Below are 18,896 nucleotides of genomic sequence, written 5' to 3'. Positions count from 1 at the left end.
CCAGGGCTAAACGGCCAAAAAGTACTAAAGCATTTAAAAAGCTTCCACTCTAATCAGTGCATAGCACAATAAAGTCTTCTTAGAAAACATGGTATTCACATGTCTCATTCTATCACATATCCCAAAAATAAGAGGATTTTTCCTCAATTCACAACAGTGGGTGGAACTATACAAATCATTACTTTGCACCCTATTCGCCAGATGCACATCCAGAGCCTCTGGTGTATAGTGGAAATATAACCTGACCAATTTATTTTGAAACCGCATACAGCCAAAAAATGACGGGAACTTTTGTGCGTATTACAGTACATTCAGATTGTGGTTTGATGGTGACCTCTAGGGGTTAGCAAGGAACATAACAACCCTGCTTGAGACACTTGCCCTGGACTTGATTTTATTTAAAAATATTCACTTTTCTTTTCCTTACACACAAAGTTTATATGTGAATCATACATTAGTACTTATGCTGGTTCCGAACCATATCCCTGATGTATCCAGGAGGAGTAACATTAGGCTGGGAATCATTTTTCAGGCTGCCTTGGCACTGGTCATTGACAAGCCATCAGAGAAAGCCTATAGACTTATTTTTTTGTGAAGTGGTTTTAGTACATATGGCCATGACCTGTGCTACCACTAGGCAAACTAGGCAGCCGCCTAGGGCACCCGGCCACTGGTGTTCCTACTCTCTTCTCTCTGTAGCAAGCAACCAAGTCTCAGCATCAGCAGGCAGCCGCTGCTCCATTCGCACATAGTGTCAGAGGAGCAGCGGTGGTGGAGGACTGTGTCTATGTCCCAATGAATGGAAGCAAGCAAACATTCATTGATGGGCACTGGTAGGCTGCATTTGATGAGCGTTGGTGAGGCTGCATTCAGGCCCGGATTTACTCCCTTTGCCGCCCCAAGGCCGGGTCCTTCAATGCCGCCCCCGCCTGCGCAGTACAGGGGGGGGACATTATCCTCTGGGGGACTTCTTCGGCAGGACACTGAGAAGCGGGGGGGGGGGAGTGTTGCTGCCGAATATGACATTGAGAACTGGGGGGGTGCTCACCACCTCTTCCCTCAGTTTTCTCTCCTCTCACCATCCGTGACATGACAGGGGGGAACTCCCGAAATGAAAGTGAAAGTGGTGAAAGTGTCCTCTCCTCTCAGCCACCCACCCACTGCCGCCCCAAGGCCTGGCCTTGTTGGCCTTGTCTGGAATCCGGCCCTGGCTGAATTGATGGGCACTGGTGGATGTCAATTGATGGGCGCTTCATTAAAAAGGTGGGGTATACATGGGAAGGGCAAATGGGGTGGAGTCAGATGTGGAGCCGGGGGGGGGGGGGGCAAAATTAGGTTTAGCCTAGGGCAGTGATGGCGAACCTTGACACCCCAGATGTTTTGGAACTGCATTTCGCATGATGTTCATGCACTCTGCAGTGTAGTTGAGAATCATGGGAAATGTAGTTCCGAAACATTTGGGGTGCCAAGGTTCATCATCACTGCCCTAGGGTGTCAAAAATCCTTGCGCCAGCCCTGCATATGGCTATAGGGCTGCAGTGAACAGAAAACAGTTTGGTATCATGGTACATGACAACTCCAGTTTTACTTTGAAAAAAGCAATCCCTCTTGAAAAATGGTAAAAAGGTTTGCAAACATTGCAAGAATGTTTGCAAATCTTTTTACAAATTCCTATCTTTCTCAGTTCTAAAATCATTTGTGCTTGCTTTGCCATGTCCTATCTCAAACAGGTTTCTGAATGGGAGGGCCAGCACTCATTATCATCAGATGAACAGTTTCAGTGTTGTAATAAAAAAACTGCAGTGTCAGCATTCCTTTAGAAGTTTATGACATGCAATGGAGAAGGAGTGGCCTCACCATCCTTTTATTCTAAAGCTGGCTATACACTAGTGGAATTTTGCTTGAAATTTTACTTTTAAGAATGCTCATTAGGGGGGTCAAATTGACATTTTTTTAATGCCACGTACACACGATCGGACATTCCGACAACAAAACTGTGGATTTTTTTCAGACGGAATGTTGGCTCAAACTTGTCAATGATTCCGAGCATGCGTCAAATTGATTCCGAGCATGCGTAGAATGTTTGTGCGTCGGAATTGGCTACAGACGATTGTCGGAAAAATTGAGAACCAGCTCTCAAACATTTGTTGTCGGAAATTCCGACAGCAAATGTCCGATGGAGCCTACACACGGTTGGAATATCCGACCAAAAGCTCACATCGAACATTTGTTTTCAGAAATTCCGACCGTGTGTACGCGGCATTACAGCGTATGTGGTTTCCATTTGGAAAAGTCCATTCACTCCAAAATGAAAGTGACGTAAGCAAACACTGTTTCATTTACATTGTCCCTTCTTTTTATGTATGTCGATGATGACGCTGTATTTATGTTAATATTAAAAAAATCTAAATACCCTTTTCCTAATCGATATACATGACCAAGGTAATTTCCAGCCTTTCTGCAGGGAAAAATAAGCAGGAGGAGGTCACGTGTTTAAAATAAAAAAAAATAGGCTTTGGAATACGGAGTAAAAATAAATAAATATTATCAATAAACTGTTTAAAATTGGTATGCAAATATCTATTTGAAATCAAATCTTTATTATTTTGTGGAAATAACATGGTGTGAGTGAATTTCTGCCAGTCACAGCCAGCCCGTGTCCTAGAAAAGAGGGAGGCGAAACCTCCATCAAACTATTTGTGATATTCTGCCCCCATTGTGTTTAGCTGGTTAGTGGGCATGGAAGTAAAGGGAGGAAGTGGTCTGTCATATACCACTGTGTATACACCCACATGTGTGACTCTATAGCAGTGTCCTCCTGTCCTCAGGGCCCACTAACAGGCCAGTTTTTAAGTAATACCTTGGGGAGATGCAGACTAGAATACTGCAATCACTGAGCAGCAAATTAAGTCACCTGTGATGTATTTCAGTTATCTTGAAAATCTGGCCTGTTAGTGGGTCCTGAGAACCACTGCTCTATAGTCACATGGGCTGCTCAGATGTGATAGGGAGGAAATGCTCAGCATAGAAACTCACTGAAAACTGAGCATGTGCAGAGTTGCCACCACAGCTGCAAAATCCCTAGCTGAATTGGTGACATGAACAGAAGGTGGAGATAGAGAACAGCTGGAACCAGTTTTTTTTGCAGAATACAAAAAACTTTAAATGTTAAGCAAACTGGATTTTGAAGTTCTTTTTCGAATGACATTTGTCAAGGCGTCAAAAGGTACTGAGCATACATATAGAAATTTTTATACAAAAATCTACTGGTGTATCTCCAGCTTAATTCTCCGACATATGTATGACTGTTTGAGTAATTTTCTCATAAAAAGGGTTATTTTGTGCTTCTAAATTTTGCAACAAAATTTTGTTGTGTAAAGTGGTCAATTTAGATGCAACCAGTGCTAAGAACAGTTTGTTGAAGCTGAAATAAACCAAAAAGCACAGGGCCGGATTCAGGTAGCCCAGCGTAATGATGTGCGGGAGTAATGTATCTCCGATACGTTACGCCGCCGTAAATTAGGGCGAAAGTTCCATATTCATAAAGAACTTGCGCCCTAAGTTACAGCAGCGTAACGTATATGGGCCGGCGTAAGCCCGCCTAATTCAAATGGGGATGATGTGGGCGTGTTTTATTTAAATTAATAAGCAAATCGCCATTGCTTTTGACGTGAACGTAAATTACGTCCAGCTATATTCGCGAACGACTTACGCAAACGACGTAAAAAATTCAAAATTTGACGCGGGAACAACGTCCATACTTAACATTGCGTACACGTCTCATAATAGCAGGAGCAACCTTACGTCGAAAAAGCCTAACGTAAACAACGTAAAAAAATAGCGCCGGGCGTACGTAAATTTGTGAATCGGCGTATCTAGGTAATTTGCATATTCTACGCCGAAAACGACGGAAGCGCCACCTAGCGGCCAGCGTAAATATGCACCCTAAGATACGACGGTGTAAGAGACTTACGCCAGTCGGATCTTAGGCTAATGTCGGCGTATCTTGCTTTCTGAATACAAAAAAAGATACGCCGGCGCAGCTTTGATTTTACGCGGCGTATCTATAGATACGCCGGCGTAAATCCTTGCTGAAACCGGCCCGCAGTGTTTTTCCCCCGCCTCCATTCATGCTAAGTACTGGGAATGATGTAACCCCTGTGGGCATATGCAGGAGTTACATTAGGGGCCATCCAATGGCCAAAGAAGATGACGGGTGACCTGGAAGTAGCAGCAAAAGAGATGGCGGCAGTGAGGGATTGAGCAGCGACTGACAGCCCAGATCGATCAGCACTGGAGGAGGGCACACTCATACGGTAAGTGTGCCATAATGTGGAAGTATCCTGAGCTCACCCACCTTACTTCCGCTTTAAGGTGTTAAGAATTACTAAAGCTAAAAAACGCAATATTCTGGACTTTGTAAATCCATTCTATGCATGGTGTTACGTACAATAAGTCTAGGCCCTTTTTATTGCAATGTATCAATACAAAACACCAAATGGGCATGGACAACACATCTGCATTGACTGTTTCCCATAAACTCATTTAAAAACTGACAGAGAAAAATCCATTCTATCTGAGGTAGAAAATACAAATATTACTTCATTTCCAAGGAGATATTCATTCATATTATACAATACATTATATTTTCACTTGATTTCCAACAAGCAGAGCCAAAATGGGCCATCCTTCCTCGCAGGACATTGTTGAAATTCAAGCCTTCGGGTAGAATGCTGACGTCTGAAGAAAAAAAAAAAGTGTAGCCTCTAGCAACCAATTAAGTGTTACCTTTTCTTTCTAATGTGCTTTAGCAAAATTATAGCTGTATACTGATTGGTTGTTAAAGAGAATCTGGGCCAGATTCACAGAGCAAGTACGCCGGCGTACTTTCAAATTTCCCGCGCCGTATCTTTAGTTTGAATCCTCAAACCAAGATACGACGGCATCTGGGTAAGATCCGACAGGCTTACGGCTTCGTATGCCTTCGGATCTTAGATGCAATACTTCGGCGCAAATTAGCGATTTACGATGATCCATGAACCTACGCGTGGCCGTCGCATTTTCTAACGTCGTCTGTAGTCGGCTTTTTCCGGCGTATAGTTAAAGCTGGTATTTTGCGGCGTATAGATAGACTTGCCATGTTAAGTATGGCCGTCGTTCCCGCGTCGAAATTTGAAATTTTTTTTTTTTTGCGTAAGTCGTCAGTGAATAGGGATGGACGTAACTCACTTCTAAGTTAAAAAAATGACGTCCTAGCGACGTAATTTAGCGCAATGCACGGCGGGAAATTTCGGAACGACACATGCGCAGTTCATTTGGCGCGGGGACGCGCTTCATTTAAATGAATCACGCCCCCTACCCGCCAATTTGAATTCCGCCACCAGAAATACACTACGCGGCCGTAACTTAAGGCGCAAATTCTTTGAGGATTCGAAGATCCGCCAGGTAAGGTACGGCGGCGTAGCGTATCTCTGATACGCTGTGTCCATCTAATTATCTGTGGATCTGGCCCTCTGTCACTTCAAGAATACTGAAGGCTGCTGATAGGCATGGAGAGGTTCACCTAACTGCAGAGGCTTTCAGTTGGGGGATTTACTAAAACTGAGAAGGTGGTGCAGCTGTGCATGGTAACTAATTAGCTGTTAAGTTTTCCTTTTCAAATTTTTTATTAAATCGAGTATCACAATACCCATCACATGAAACATAATAGCCATCATAAATAGGGAATGCTTCCATGTAGGGAGTGGTACATTAACACAGTGGTTCTCAAGTACCCCCAACAGGCCATGTTTGCAGGTTTTCCTCTATTTTGCACAAGTGCTTTAAATCAGAGTCAATGACTTGGTATTTTGGACAGCTATTTTATCTAAGAGAAATTCCCAAAACATGGCCTGTTGGGGGTTCTTGAGAACAGGGTTGAGAACCACTGCATTAACAGGTTCCATTAAAGTGGAGTTCCGGCCACAATTTCACTTTTTAAATATAAATACCCCTGTAATACACAAGCTTAATGTATTCTAGTAAAGTTAGTCTGTAAACTAAGGTCCGTTTTGTTAGGTTGTTACAGCATTTAGACACTTTATAAAATAGAAATTGACTGGGGCCATCTTAAGTGTGGGCATCATGAAGCCAGACTGTATGACTTCCTGGATTTCAGCCTTGCAGATCTAGCACATGCTCAGTGCTGCACAAGCAGTGTCAGATCAGGTTTCAGCACATGTGCTGTCCAAGTCACATGATTCTTTGAGACTGGGGAGTGCACAGACTCCTGGAAAGTTACACCCACTACATTCCCAGGAGTCTGTGCGGTGTAGGTTAGGAAGCATTAAGCACCTAGGTGCAGGAAGTGGGAAGATTAACTATTATACCTAGCAACAACACTTTGAAGGCATCTAAAAAAAAATGTTTTTTTCGTAAAGAATTAATGACATTTTTTTAAAACTACTGATGTAATGTTATATTTATGGGTGGAACTCCACTTTAACATGTCAAAACAAGCAGCAACTGTACACAATAGGCCAATCAATTTATGGACAAATATATTTTGTCAAATGATGGCGGCCTGTAGCAACCTAATAGCTAAAGTAGAGGTAGAAAGAGAGTTGACAATTGGGGGGCCCAACCCAGCCATGGAAACCTAAGACCAGCTGTTATTTTCAAATCATAAAGGGGTTGTAAAGTATTGTTTTTTATTTTCTAAATAGTAATAGTTACGCTAGTGCATTGTTGGTTCACTTACCTTTTCCTTCGATTTCCCTTCTAAATGTTTTTTTTCTTTGTCTGAATTTCTCACTTCCTGTTCCTCCTCAGTAAGGTGTTCAGTAAGCTGTTCTAAATGACTTTCCATTGCTCGGATGATGGTGGAAAGCTTACTGAGGAGAAACAGGAAGTGAGAAATTCAAACAAAGAAAAAAAAAACATTCAGAAGGGAAATCGAAGGAAAAGGTAAGTGAACCAACAATGCACTAGCTTAAAGGAACCAATTTAGAGAATAAAAGACGAACCTTTACAACCCCTTTAACTAAAGTTGAACTTAGAAGCCAATTGTTACTGGGCACAGCTGTACCAAATTTTGTTTGCTCCAGTTTTAATAAATCCCCCTTAGAGTGTGCTTCTTCATCCAAATATTAAGCAGTTATGGTCAGACTTATTTTCGACACTTAAGGCCCCTTTCACACTGGGGCGTTTTTCGAGCGTTATTCAAGCGTTCTTCGAGCATTTTTCGAGCGTTATTCGAGCGAAGCCTCATCTGCAATCCCAATGTGCTGGTAAAGCACCGCTAAGACCCTAACGTTTTAGGGCGTTTTTGCAGTGCCTCAGTGTGAAAGGGTAAGGCGTTTTTACAGCGCTTTCAATTCATTTCAATGGAGAGGGGCGTTTTTGAAGCGTTTTTTCCAGCGCCCAAAAGCTGCTCCAAAGATGCTGCATGCAGGACTTTTCTCAACGCCCCGCCAGTACAGCGCCTCAATGTGAAAGGGTAAGGCGTTTTTACAGCGCTTTCAATTCATCTCAATGGAGATGGGCGTTTTTGGAGCTTTGTCTGATTAGAACCGTCTGGCATTTGGGTGAAGCATAGGATAATGAAAGCTCCTGGCCATAATGCACAACCACCTCTGGGTGTCTGCGCTTCATAGATGTCAACAGTTATCAGTATTCTTAAAGTGAAAGAGTCTCTTTAAGTGCAAAACAACTCCTTTCTGTTCCTCCAGTTACTGTTACGCTTTGGAGGCATCTGATACAGTAGCCCCAAAATCACTTGTAAAGAGATGGTAAAAAAAATGGTAGCGCTACAGAAAAAATTATCGTGTGAGCCACCAGAGAATCACTAAGTTGTGGACAAAAATTTTGCTATAAACTTTTTTTTTTCATACAATATAAAACCCAGCAAATCCGTAGGCCCTTCTTCCAGCTGGGAGCTAAAATCAGTAGAGAGGCAACTATGGCAGGAAAGAATTTTCTGTTATTATAGTAGTCCAACATATCTGGTTCTCGCAGAGCTTCTGTCTGTGAAAATACATTTTAGCAGATATCATTCTTATGCCACAGACTTTGCTTAAAATCATAATCAAGTTCAATTTTTCCTGTAGGAAGCCATTATTCCCAGGGCCCCCAGACACCAGAGGCTCCGGGGTCACAACTCGGATCATCATCTGGATAGTAAATAGGAACCGAATTGTTGTAGTAATACTCCAGACGGGAAAGAAGTTTCTTCACCACACCAGGGTGTTTCTCTGATAAATCACGAGTCTCTTCGGGATCACTGATGATATCAAACAGCCAGAGAGATTTTTTCCAAGAACCCAGAGAGGGAATGTCTGTGGCATTTGGTGGGGGAAACCAATGGTCACAACCTTTTCAGAGAGAAGGTAGAAAAAGAGAGAAATAAAACTATAGTACTGAAATCACACAATTGTGGATGGCACAAACATCTACTGCATTAAATCACAAGACTTGATGAACACATTGACTAATACATGCAACTCTGAGCAAAACTATGTCAAGTCCAGCAAGCATTGACTTCCCTTTTCCCATAGCTTGGAACAAAGATGGAAATTCTCCCTAACATGGCACATAAAATGTATGAAATACAAAGAGCAGACCAACTGTAGGTACATAGGAATTATAACCAGTAAATGTCACCTCCTCTAACCGGGCTCCTAGTTTACTATGTACAGCATATAGCTTAAATACAGCAAAACATGACAGTACTACTCATAGCTCCCAACTGTCCCTGATTTTCAAGACCTGATTTGGAACAAAGTCCCTCTAGTCCTCTTTCCTCCTTATTTGTCCTTCATTTTAGTCTGTTCTATATAGTTATATATAAAATGCACTACTTATCTTTTTAAAAAGTGTTTACTAAATTTCTGCATTGGTAAATTTCAAAAGCCAATATAAAGGAATAGCAGTGGTTAAAAAAAAAAAAATGCCTGTGGGCTTAACTAATCATTTTTCTTTTGTATAATTCTCCTTTAAGGTGGCATGGCAGGGGATGTGTCCTATGCCTACATACTTTTGCTAATTGGTGTCCCTCATTCCAATTGCAAAATGTTGGGAGGTATCAGTGGCGTCGGGAGGGGGGGGGGGACTGGAGCCCCGAATGGGTCCCCAAATATCCCTGAGTCTCGGCCATTTATAAAACAGTTATTAGCCCCAAGTCCTTCAAGAGAAAGTGGCATGAGCGGGGATCGATCCGAGCAAGTCCAAGTCTAGTGGACGTCACACGGTCCCGCCCGCGATCCCGGCATTGGACCAGTGAGACGTCCGTCATAGGCACTGCCATGTCCAGGAGGTGCTGCCTCCTGGACCCGGAAGCCCCTTCTTAAGGTGACCAGATTTTTAAAATGAAATCCGGGGACATTTTTTTTTTTACTAGTAATGGCGGCAATCAGCGACTCTCTGCCCATCGCCGCTGCCTGCCTCACAGCCTGTCAAGTCTTACTCTCCGGGCCCCAGCTACTACTGGGTGGGGAGCTGAGGAAGATCACTTCGCCAGGGAAGACAAGGAGATAGGCAGGCGACTGGCCGGGACTTGAGCCAAGGCAGAAGAACATGCGAGGGGAGCTGAATGGGCATGTACCCAAAACTGAAGAAATATTCCCTCCGCTCCGACTAGCACATGATCATAAGAAAGGGGCACAGATAATGAAACAAATACACCCCATAAGCTAGTAGGATCAGCGGAGCAGGGGTGTGTAATTCAGATTTGTTTTTATTCTGCACTGACTGTCTTTGAAATTGCACAAGCCCCTGTTCAACTCCAATCCGGGAAAAAAAACCAGGGACAGACTTGGTCCAGGGACAGTGTCCTCAATCCAGGGACTGTCCCCAGAAATCGGAGATATCTGGTCGCCCTAGCCTATGATGGACATCACATGTTAAATGCATAAGAGCAGGATACGGCTGATAAAGCAGAAGGAAGGTATATGATGGTTAAAGCAGAAGGAAGGGGTATGGATGTTGCATACAGGGAGTTTGTGTATTGAAGGTCTATAGGGAGATTCTATATATTGATGTTTTTAGAAGCTACAGGAAGGTGGCAGAGGACAGGGTCCTGATATACTTCTTGGGTGTACATTATGGCTCAGAAACTACAAGCCATACCATTGCAATTAAATTCCACAGACATTGAAAGCAAAGAATTTTAGTGCATACTAATACTTCTTAGTGAAGCCCATCCGGGACCTGCCAAAATCAAAGCAAATGATACCTGGATATCCAGTCAGTAGTTTCCATTTCCCATGTCGAATAGCAGCATGAACTGATATATTGAACAGTGAATATTCATAATCAGGAATGGTGCTGGACAAGGGCGTCCTAGTTTCATTATTTGCAGAACCTAAGAAAGAATAAATATGTAAAGAGCTTTCAGCATGTTATCCTTATATTTTCTGCCAATGACAAGGTTAAAGAGGGGGTTCACCCTAAAAAATAAATGTTTTTCTACCATTAAATCAAGCATAGTAGCGCGAGCTACAGTATGCCTTTATTTATTTTTTTGGCCCCGTACTCACAGTTTAATCCCGTAGTGAAGTTTCAGACTTCACTCGGGGAATGGGCGTTCCTATGCATAGGGAAGATGATTGACGGCCGGCTATGGCGCGTCACGCTTCTCCGGAAATAGCCGAAATAGGACTATTTCGGCTAGGCGCAAACTAGGCGCAGGCGCCGTATAGCGCCGTGAAGAGCCGAGACCTACTCCGGCTATTTCCGGAGAAGCGTGACGCGCCATAGCCGGCCGTCAATCATCTTCCCTCTCCATAGGAACGCCCATTCCCCGCGGGGAGTCTGAAACTTCACTATGGCATTAAACAGTGAGTACGGCGCCAAAAAAATAAATAAAGGCATACTGTAGCTCGCGCTACTATGCTTGATTTAATGGTAGATTGTTGTTATTAAGGGTGAACCACCGCTTTAAGATATCAAACCATCCCCAGCTAATCACAGTTTACATTTCAGTTGTGTATATACACTGAACAATACTAATTAGATACACAAGGTACCCTCCTAACCTCAGTTGAGCCCCAGGACTATTTCTATGTGCCCATAGTATGCCTCTCTAAGGCTGCCCAAATGGCTTTCACACCCAAAATATATTGCTGTTCCCACCTGTCAACAAGCAGGAACCAAAGTGGTGCCAATCAATCCCATTAGCTGCTTCAAGCACAAGGGGTATGATCAGACGACTGCAGACTGTACCACATACAGGGGTGCTTGACTAGTGCTTATCACTGCAGCTTATTGGCGCAGGACATCCAGAAAAGACCCTGACTCAGCATTCAAGAAATGTTCACAGACCACTGAATGTAGAGTATGTTACTTACATGGGGAAGCGTCCACAAATAAAGGGTCTATATTATGCAGCAGCTCTTTTCTCGGGGATGGTCTTCCTTCACTGATAACAAATTCAGAACGGGAAAAAACATTACAAAACATTAGAATTGGAATATTCGTTTCCCAAGAAACTAGTTAAAGAAACACACACAGTAACTATATACTATAAAAGACACATATTCTACATCTACATGAACTGTAAGATTTCTGCAGGATCATTTAAAGTTGGTACAAAATACATTTCTAATGCTCGGTTAAATGTCAAAATCAGATTTGGGGATTTCCAGTGAAATGTAAAATCCTCATTAGGTATTAAATTCATGCTACATTAGTGCTACCCATAGGCGCGTGCATGGGATGTGTCGGATGTGCCTGGGCACACCCTAATTACCCTGCGTGGCGCAGATTCCCCCTGCTGATTATTCAAAGCCCCCCCAATGGGGCTCCTAAAAAAAAATGTAAAAAATAATAAAATAAAAAAAACTACCAGCACATTCATTTCTGCCCTACTTACATGTACACTGCAATACTGACACTGTCCATGTTTTAATACATAAAAAAGTTTACATTTACTTATAGGTGTGTGTATATATACAATATATTGTCGAAGGTATTGGGACACCTGCCTTTACATGCACATGAACTTTAATGGCCTACCAGTCTTAGTCTGTAGGGTTCAATATTGAGTTGGCCCGCCCTTTGCAGCTATAACAGCTTCAACTCTTCTGGGAAGGCTGTCCACAAGGTTTAGGAGTGCGTCTATGGGAATGTTTGACCATTCTTCCAGAAGCACACTTGTGAGGACAGGCACTGATGTTGGACAAGGCCTGGTTTGCAGTCTTCACTCTTATTCATCCCAAATGTGTTCTATTGGGTTGAGGTCAGGACTCGGTGCAGGCCAGTAAAGTTCCTCTACCCCAAACTCGCTCATCCATGTCTTTATGGACCTAGCTTTGTGCACTGGTCCAAATCATTTGGCGGGGGAGGGATTAAGGTGTGGGGTTGCTTTTCAGGGGTTGGGCTTAGCCCCTTAGTTCCAGTAAAAGGGAACTCTTAAGCCTCGTACACACGATCAGTCCATCCGATGAGAACGGTCTGAAGGACCGTTGTCATCGGTTACCCGATGAAGCTGACTGATGGTCCGTCGCGCCCACACACCATCGGTTAAATAACCGATCGTGTCAGAACGCGGTGACGTAAAACACAATGACGTGCTGAACAAAACGACGCATGCGTCGACTTGATTCTGAGCATGTGTGGATTTTTAACCGATGGTTGTGCCTACTAACGTTCGGTTTTGACCTATCGGTTAGGAATCCATCGGTTAAATTTAAAGCAAGCTGGCTTTTTTTTAACCGATGATTAAATAACCTATGGCGCCCACACACGATCGGTTTTGACCGATGAAAACGGTCCATCAGACCGTTGTCCTCTGGTTAACCTATCGTGTGTACGAGGCCTAAAGGCATCGGCATACCAAGACAGGGTGAGAAAGCCCCACCTCCAGATGAAAGAAAAAAATGCCCATGAAGACTCCTGGGATGTATGACATCATTTTGGTCTAAGCCAGAACCAGGAAACAACTGAAGAAATGTAAAAAAAAATCTATATACTAATGTTAAGAGCATAAGGATTAAAAATAGTTAATGTTGATTGAGAGAGTAACGTTCCACTTTAATGTTCACCACTGTATCTGCTTTGTAAAGAAAAAAATACCTGATTGTCTCCCATACATCAAACCCATCAAGGGGCTTGGTCCCATTGGTAGATCCTCCTGCAAGGTGCACTAATGTGGGCAACCAATCTGAAATATGGATCAGCTCTGGGCTTGTGACTCCAGTCTGTTTTAACAAGGGGCTTGTAACAAAGCCCACTCCTCGCACTCCTCCTTCCCAGAGCGTCCACTTCCTCCCACGTAGAGGCCAGTTGTTTCCCCCTTCTAAGGTCTGACCACCGTTATCTGTAAGCAAAATGTTATCCATCAACTAGGAGATATGAATGCAATTAAATAAAATGATCGAATTTCGGCAATGTTTGACACAAAATAGGCTATGGAATTTAGTCACTGGGACACTCTTAGCCCTTTCTTGTTAAATATGTAAAGCAGTATCAAAATCCATATTAGCATAGATCATAGCTACTATAACTGGAACAACACAGGATACCCCACTCAGTAATGCTAACTCCACTGTATCACTTGATATGCTTCATGCATTATTTTGCCTCCTCTGGCAAAGGTGCTGGATAGTCGAATAACAACATATTGAAGGTGTAGCTTCTTATATGACCTAGTGACTGTGCCATTGAAATGCACCTATTGGAGTTCTCAGCTCTGCTGCTTAGTAAACTTTGCTGCACCTTTTCTCATATCAAGGTAGGTGCTTTTCTTTTTTTTTTTTAAGTGTATTTTGTGCGTGTACTCGAGAGAGGAGCCGGACTGCAGGAGTTGGGAGTAGGCAGGCCTCCCCCAGAGGCAATCTGCCATCTTTCTCCATGCCCCGGGTGGCAATGGCAGGTGCGTGAGGGGGTCCTCCCACACAGCCCGCCCAACCTGCTCCGCTTTGAAGCCCAACGGGGCAGAGGGACTCCCTATAAGGGAGTGAGAGGATTTGTTTTGCCCGCTCAACCAGCCCCGTTAGTCCTTCGCCTCTCTTTTTTTGAGACGTGGTCAAAGTGCGTGCATGTTAACCCAATTTCGAGTGCGTGTAAGTGTGGTGGTTTTTGTGGGAGGGGTTTTGTGCTGCCCTAGGCAAGACTAAATTCAGGCACCCCAACCCCCCCCCCCCCTCTAAATTTGTACCACACCTTCCTGTCTATTGACACCTACCGCCATCCGATCCGATCCTGTCTGCCAAAAACAGATTGATCTATTCCTCGTCTGTCTGATGGATCGGATAAGATGGCCGTCGGATGGATTTCAATCCAACCACCCCATAGAGGAGAGCGTGCTGTGTCCGTGTCTACTCTGCATAGCGGACATATTCCCTGCTGAGTAGGCATATCCGCTTTATGGAGCTCGCCCGTGTAAAAGGGCTCTTACATTTTTTTTTTTTATCTTGAAGGCAGCTGCAGGACCTATTCGCCCTACCAACCATTGGGTGGCCGCCACCCCGCTCTGTCAAACCATCATAGAAGCTGCATTATTGCTTCTATGAATGAAAAACACTCTATGAATGGAGGAGACAGATCTTTCATTCATTCACCTATCCTCCATTCATGTGCTTTTCAGTGTCCATGAATGGAGGAAGGGGGAGAAAGGGTGAGCATGATCAGCACTCTTGACAAGTGCACATGACAGGTCCCTTGGTTTATGTTAGCCCCTGCAACACCAGAAGGTTATGGTTGCAGGGGAAAAGGGGGAATTAGTGGACATAGGATTTCCTTGTCAAAGTATTTTATTGATTGAATAAGCAAGTAAATTAAAATACAGTTGTAATAAATATTGCAATGAGCCATACGTGTTTAACAGAAATGGTAAAACTCTAAGGTCCAACAGTAAACTTCCGATAGGTAGGTTATTTAACTACCATAGAAAAAGAAAAAGTACATTAGTTAATAAAACGTATGATAACTGACTTTGGTGGAAATCATGCTAACGTAAGAGGTAATGGCTTGGACCAGAACTATTAAAAACATTAGGTAGAATAATACTTTATTACTCTTCAGAAAATAAGGAAAAAAAATAATACCAAAAATACATTTTAAAAGAAGAAGGGGAAAGAGAGAAACAAAAAAAAGGGGGGGGCACACAGAAGCAGAGCGAAACAAGGAAGCGTAGGAAAGAGTTCACTGGATTGGCACGATTAACATGGCTTTTTGTCTGAGGACATAAAAAGAGCATTATGATCTTCACAGTAAAGAGTAGGGTAACATCTAGGTTCTAAGAATTTGGGTTTGGGTTTGTAAGTCACTTTGATCTGGGTAGGGTTGTCAGCTACCACGAGAATTCTGTTATCGCAGGATGGTGATAAGTGGTAGTTAATCCAAGGATTTCATATTTTTTCAAAAACAGGAATTTGGTCCCTTTCTATTGCTAGCATTTTGGCATGAGACATAAAAACATTTAGGCCCAGATTCACAGACACTTACGCCGACTTATCTTCTGATACGCCACGTAAGTGCACGGATGCGCCGTCGTATCTCTGCGCCTAATTCTTAATAGAAGATACGTCTGAATTTTGGCCTCATCCGACCGACGTAAGTCTCCTACGCCGTCGTATCCTGGGCGCATATTTACGCTGGCCGCAAGGGGCGCTTCCATTGATTTACGTGTCGAATATGTAAATGAGCAAGATACGCCGATTCACGAACGTACTTACGCCCGTCGCAGTAATCTACGCCGTTTATGTAAGGCGTACGTCCGGCGTAACGTTAAACCACCATATAGGAGGCGCATCCCATGCAAAGGTATGGACGTCGGAACAGCCGTCGTATTTTACGTCGTTTACGTAAGTCATACGTGAATGGGGCTGGGCGTAGGTTACATTCACGTCGTAGGCATTGAGCCGTCGTATCTTAGGGAGTATATGCAACGTGATTCTGAGCATGCAGGCGCATGCGCCGTTCGTTCGGTCCTTCATTTACATGGGGTCACGCTTCATTTTAATAGATCACGCCCACTACCTTCCTACTTTGAATTAGGCGGGCTTACGCCGGCCAATTTACGTTACGCCGGCGCAAGTTTGGGAGCGAGTGCTTTGTGAATACTGTTCTTGCCTCACTGATTTACGTTGGCGTAGCGCATACGAGATGCGCTACGCCAGTCTAAAGATGTGCCGCTCTACGTGAATCCGGGCCTTAGTCTACTTTCAGTCTTGGGTATCTCTAGGTCAGGGGTCCTCCATGCCTTAGCAATTGTTTGCTTAGCGGCTGTGGTAAGTTGGATTAGGAGTCTGGTTTTAGATTGAGCAAGGCCGTGGCTGGGTCTGGTTGCACATTGAGATTAAACATTTTGGAAGCAATTCCAAATATATTTTTCCAATATATCTGAACCAATGGGCAGGACCACCATAAGTGCAAGTGGGTACCTGGGTCAGAGCATCCTCGAAAGCATTGAGCTGTGTGGTTTGGCGTAAATTTGGACAACCTTGAGGGGACGAGGTGCCATCGAGTTAAAACCTTATAATTGGTTTCTACCGCCAGGATGTTTGGGGAGGAAGATTTTGTTGCTGACCACATTTTTGACCAATCAGCCATATCAAATGTCCTTTCCAGGTCCTCCTCCCAGTGGACATAGGATTTCAACCAAAACCACAGCCAGCAGCAAAAGGAACACTTTGCATCGATTAAAAATATTGTCCCTTGTGCTGATTTAAAATATTTATTTTGACTAAACTAACAGAGCATTAAATATAAATCCAGATTTGCTACAAATTACTATAATTTGCACATTGTTCCTTGCTGATAAATAAATTGTTATTCAAGGAAAAAACTTTTAGATAGTTATCTTCCATTAAAAGTATTTTTTTCCTGTATCTACAACCCCGCATCCTACAAATAAAATATCCTTATTTACAGGCACATTTAGCTGTGACCTCCGTGCCACCTGTACCTTCAATAGAGTCTTTACATCATCTGCACAAATTCCTGCATATTTTTAAAAACCAAAAATTATCTATTGTCACACTGAACGTGGTCAGGCTTAAATTTCTTGAGCTACCTGTGGAGCTTCAAAGACAGCTCCAGCACAGATGCTGCGGTCCATTCTCAGCAGGCAGACATAGAGAACTCCGGCCTCCTTAATGTTTCCAGAATATCAGAGCGGAACACCGTGTGTTAGTGACTCTCAATACTTTCCACCTGGTGAGAGTCACAATACGTCTACTGCTCAGCAGGGAACATTGTGTTCTGACAATTATCAGAGCCCAGCGCCATGCTGCTATATGTTTTGTGTGTCAAGATATTATTAATAAAAGAGTCTTGTGTGGGCTAAGTTAGATGTGAAAGATTGTCACTGACTTTATAACGTACCTCTCATCTTTATAAAACCAATTGAATCTAGACCCTCAGTGATGTCACCCTAGACCCTCAGTGATGTCACCCTAGACCCTCAGTGATGTCACCCTTGACCCTCAGTGATGTCACCCTAGACCCTCAGTGATGTCACCCTAGACCCTCAGTGATGTCACCCTAGACCCTCAGTGATGTCACCCTAGACCCTCAGTGATGTCACCCTAGACCCTCAGTGATGTCACCCTTGACCCTCAGTGATGTCACCCTTGATCCTCAGTGATGTCACCCTAGACCCTCAGTGATGTCACCCTAGACCCTCAGTGATGTCACCCTAGACCCTCAGTGATGTCACCCTAGACCCTCAGTGATGTCACCCTAGACCCTCAGTGATTTAACCCTAGACCCTCAGTGATTTAACCCTAGACCCTCAGTGATGTAACCCTAGACCCTCAGTGATGTAACCCTAGACCCTCAGTGATGTCACCCTAGACCCTCAGTGATGTAACCCTAGACCCTCAGTGATGTCACCCTAGAACCTCAGTGATTTAACCCTAGACCCTCAGTGATGTAACCCTAGACCCTCAGTGATGTCACTCTTGACCCTAAGTGATGTCACCCTTGACCCTCAGTGATCTCAGCAATTCTGTTCTGCAGATCTGCACCTAGGGTGACATCACTGCTCTTCAATGAATTCAGTATTGTAAACAGGGCGTTAATATACTTTTGTGGAAATTCCTACCTCAAGGAGTGATTGAGGGTTGAGTCTTCTTCTCCCTATATAATGCCTCTGTAGGATTGGAGTGGCAGAGGATAATGGGAAGTAGTGACCCAAAGCAATGATAATGTGAGCTACAAGGGAGTTTGAGAAACACTCCTCCGGGGTAGACCCCAGGCATAAATGGGTGAGGTGTTTATGAGTCAAAAAACCTTATGGGATTGGGAGTAAGGAAGAGCTGGGCTGCTCCCCTTTATCAAATACATTACCTGCCAAATACATTATATCTGGAGAGAGAGACTGAATGTGAATGTGGTATAACTGTTCTGTGTAAGGTTCCAATTTTATAAGTAATGCAATGAAAAAGGCTGACAATCGCTTATTGGGAACAAGTTCCAAATTATCCTGTAAGATAGGGCCTCCAACTGGGATGAGTAGTCAATATGGCAGAGTTTTCCTGAGCAAGGTGTGTCAGAAACCCTAATCCATTCATGTCACATCAAGATGAAGGGAGGTGCACTGGGCCAGCATGGTCATTGCTGGTAGTCAGCCAGGGGCCTGCTTACATTTGGCATAGTCAGCAGGATGGGATATGTGACCACATGTGGAGAAAGTGTCAACTTTGCCAACTGGGTCTTGAGCAGAAGGCAGAGCTAAAGAAAGAGTGGAATTCCAGCATCATCAAGCGAATGTGTGAGATTTTGTTGGATGGTGTTGGGGTTCGGTCACACATTGTGGTACCAATAAGTTTGGGATCAACGGCGGATATTGGATTATGGCTTTTGCCCAGGAACAGACTGGCTTTGTGTTGCTATGGTGCCAGCAAAATGTTGGGGGCGATAGGCCCGTGCTGTAACCGGCCCTGGGCTTACGGGTGGGATGGGAGAGCTTAGGA

General features: G+C 43.7%; 1 protein-coding gene across 1 annotated transcript in view; it reads right to left on the bottom strand.

Annotated features, from left to right (window-relative positions):
* Nucleotides 1–8,003: 8,003 nt before the first annotated feature.
* The window catches only part of LOC120929350 (arylsulfatase B-like), a 32,820-nt gene continuing 21,927 nt past the window's right edge, over nt 8,004–18,896 (bottom strand). The window contains 4 exon segments of the mRNA XM_040340736.1: nt 8,004–8,351; nt 10,211–10,339; nt 11,325–11,395; nt 13,051–13,294. Coding sequence (XP_040196670.1) covers nt 8,095–8,351; nt 10,211–10,339; nt 11,325–11,395; nt 13,051–13,294 — 701 coding nt within the window. The 3' untranslated portion in view covers nt 8,004–8,094.

The sequence above is a fragment of the Rana temporaria genome, chromosome 1 (assembly GCF_905171775.1).
Source record: "Rana temporaria chromosome 1, aRanTem1.1, whole genome shotgun sequence".
Classification (NCBI taxonomy): Eukaryota; Metazoa; Chordata; class Amphibia; order Anura; family Ranidae; genus Rana; species Rana temporaria.
Note: the sequence above shows the minus strand (reverse complement) of the source record. Positions and strands in the feature narration are given on the sequence as shown.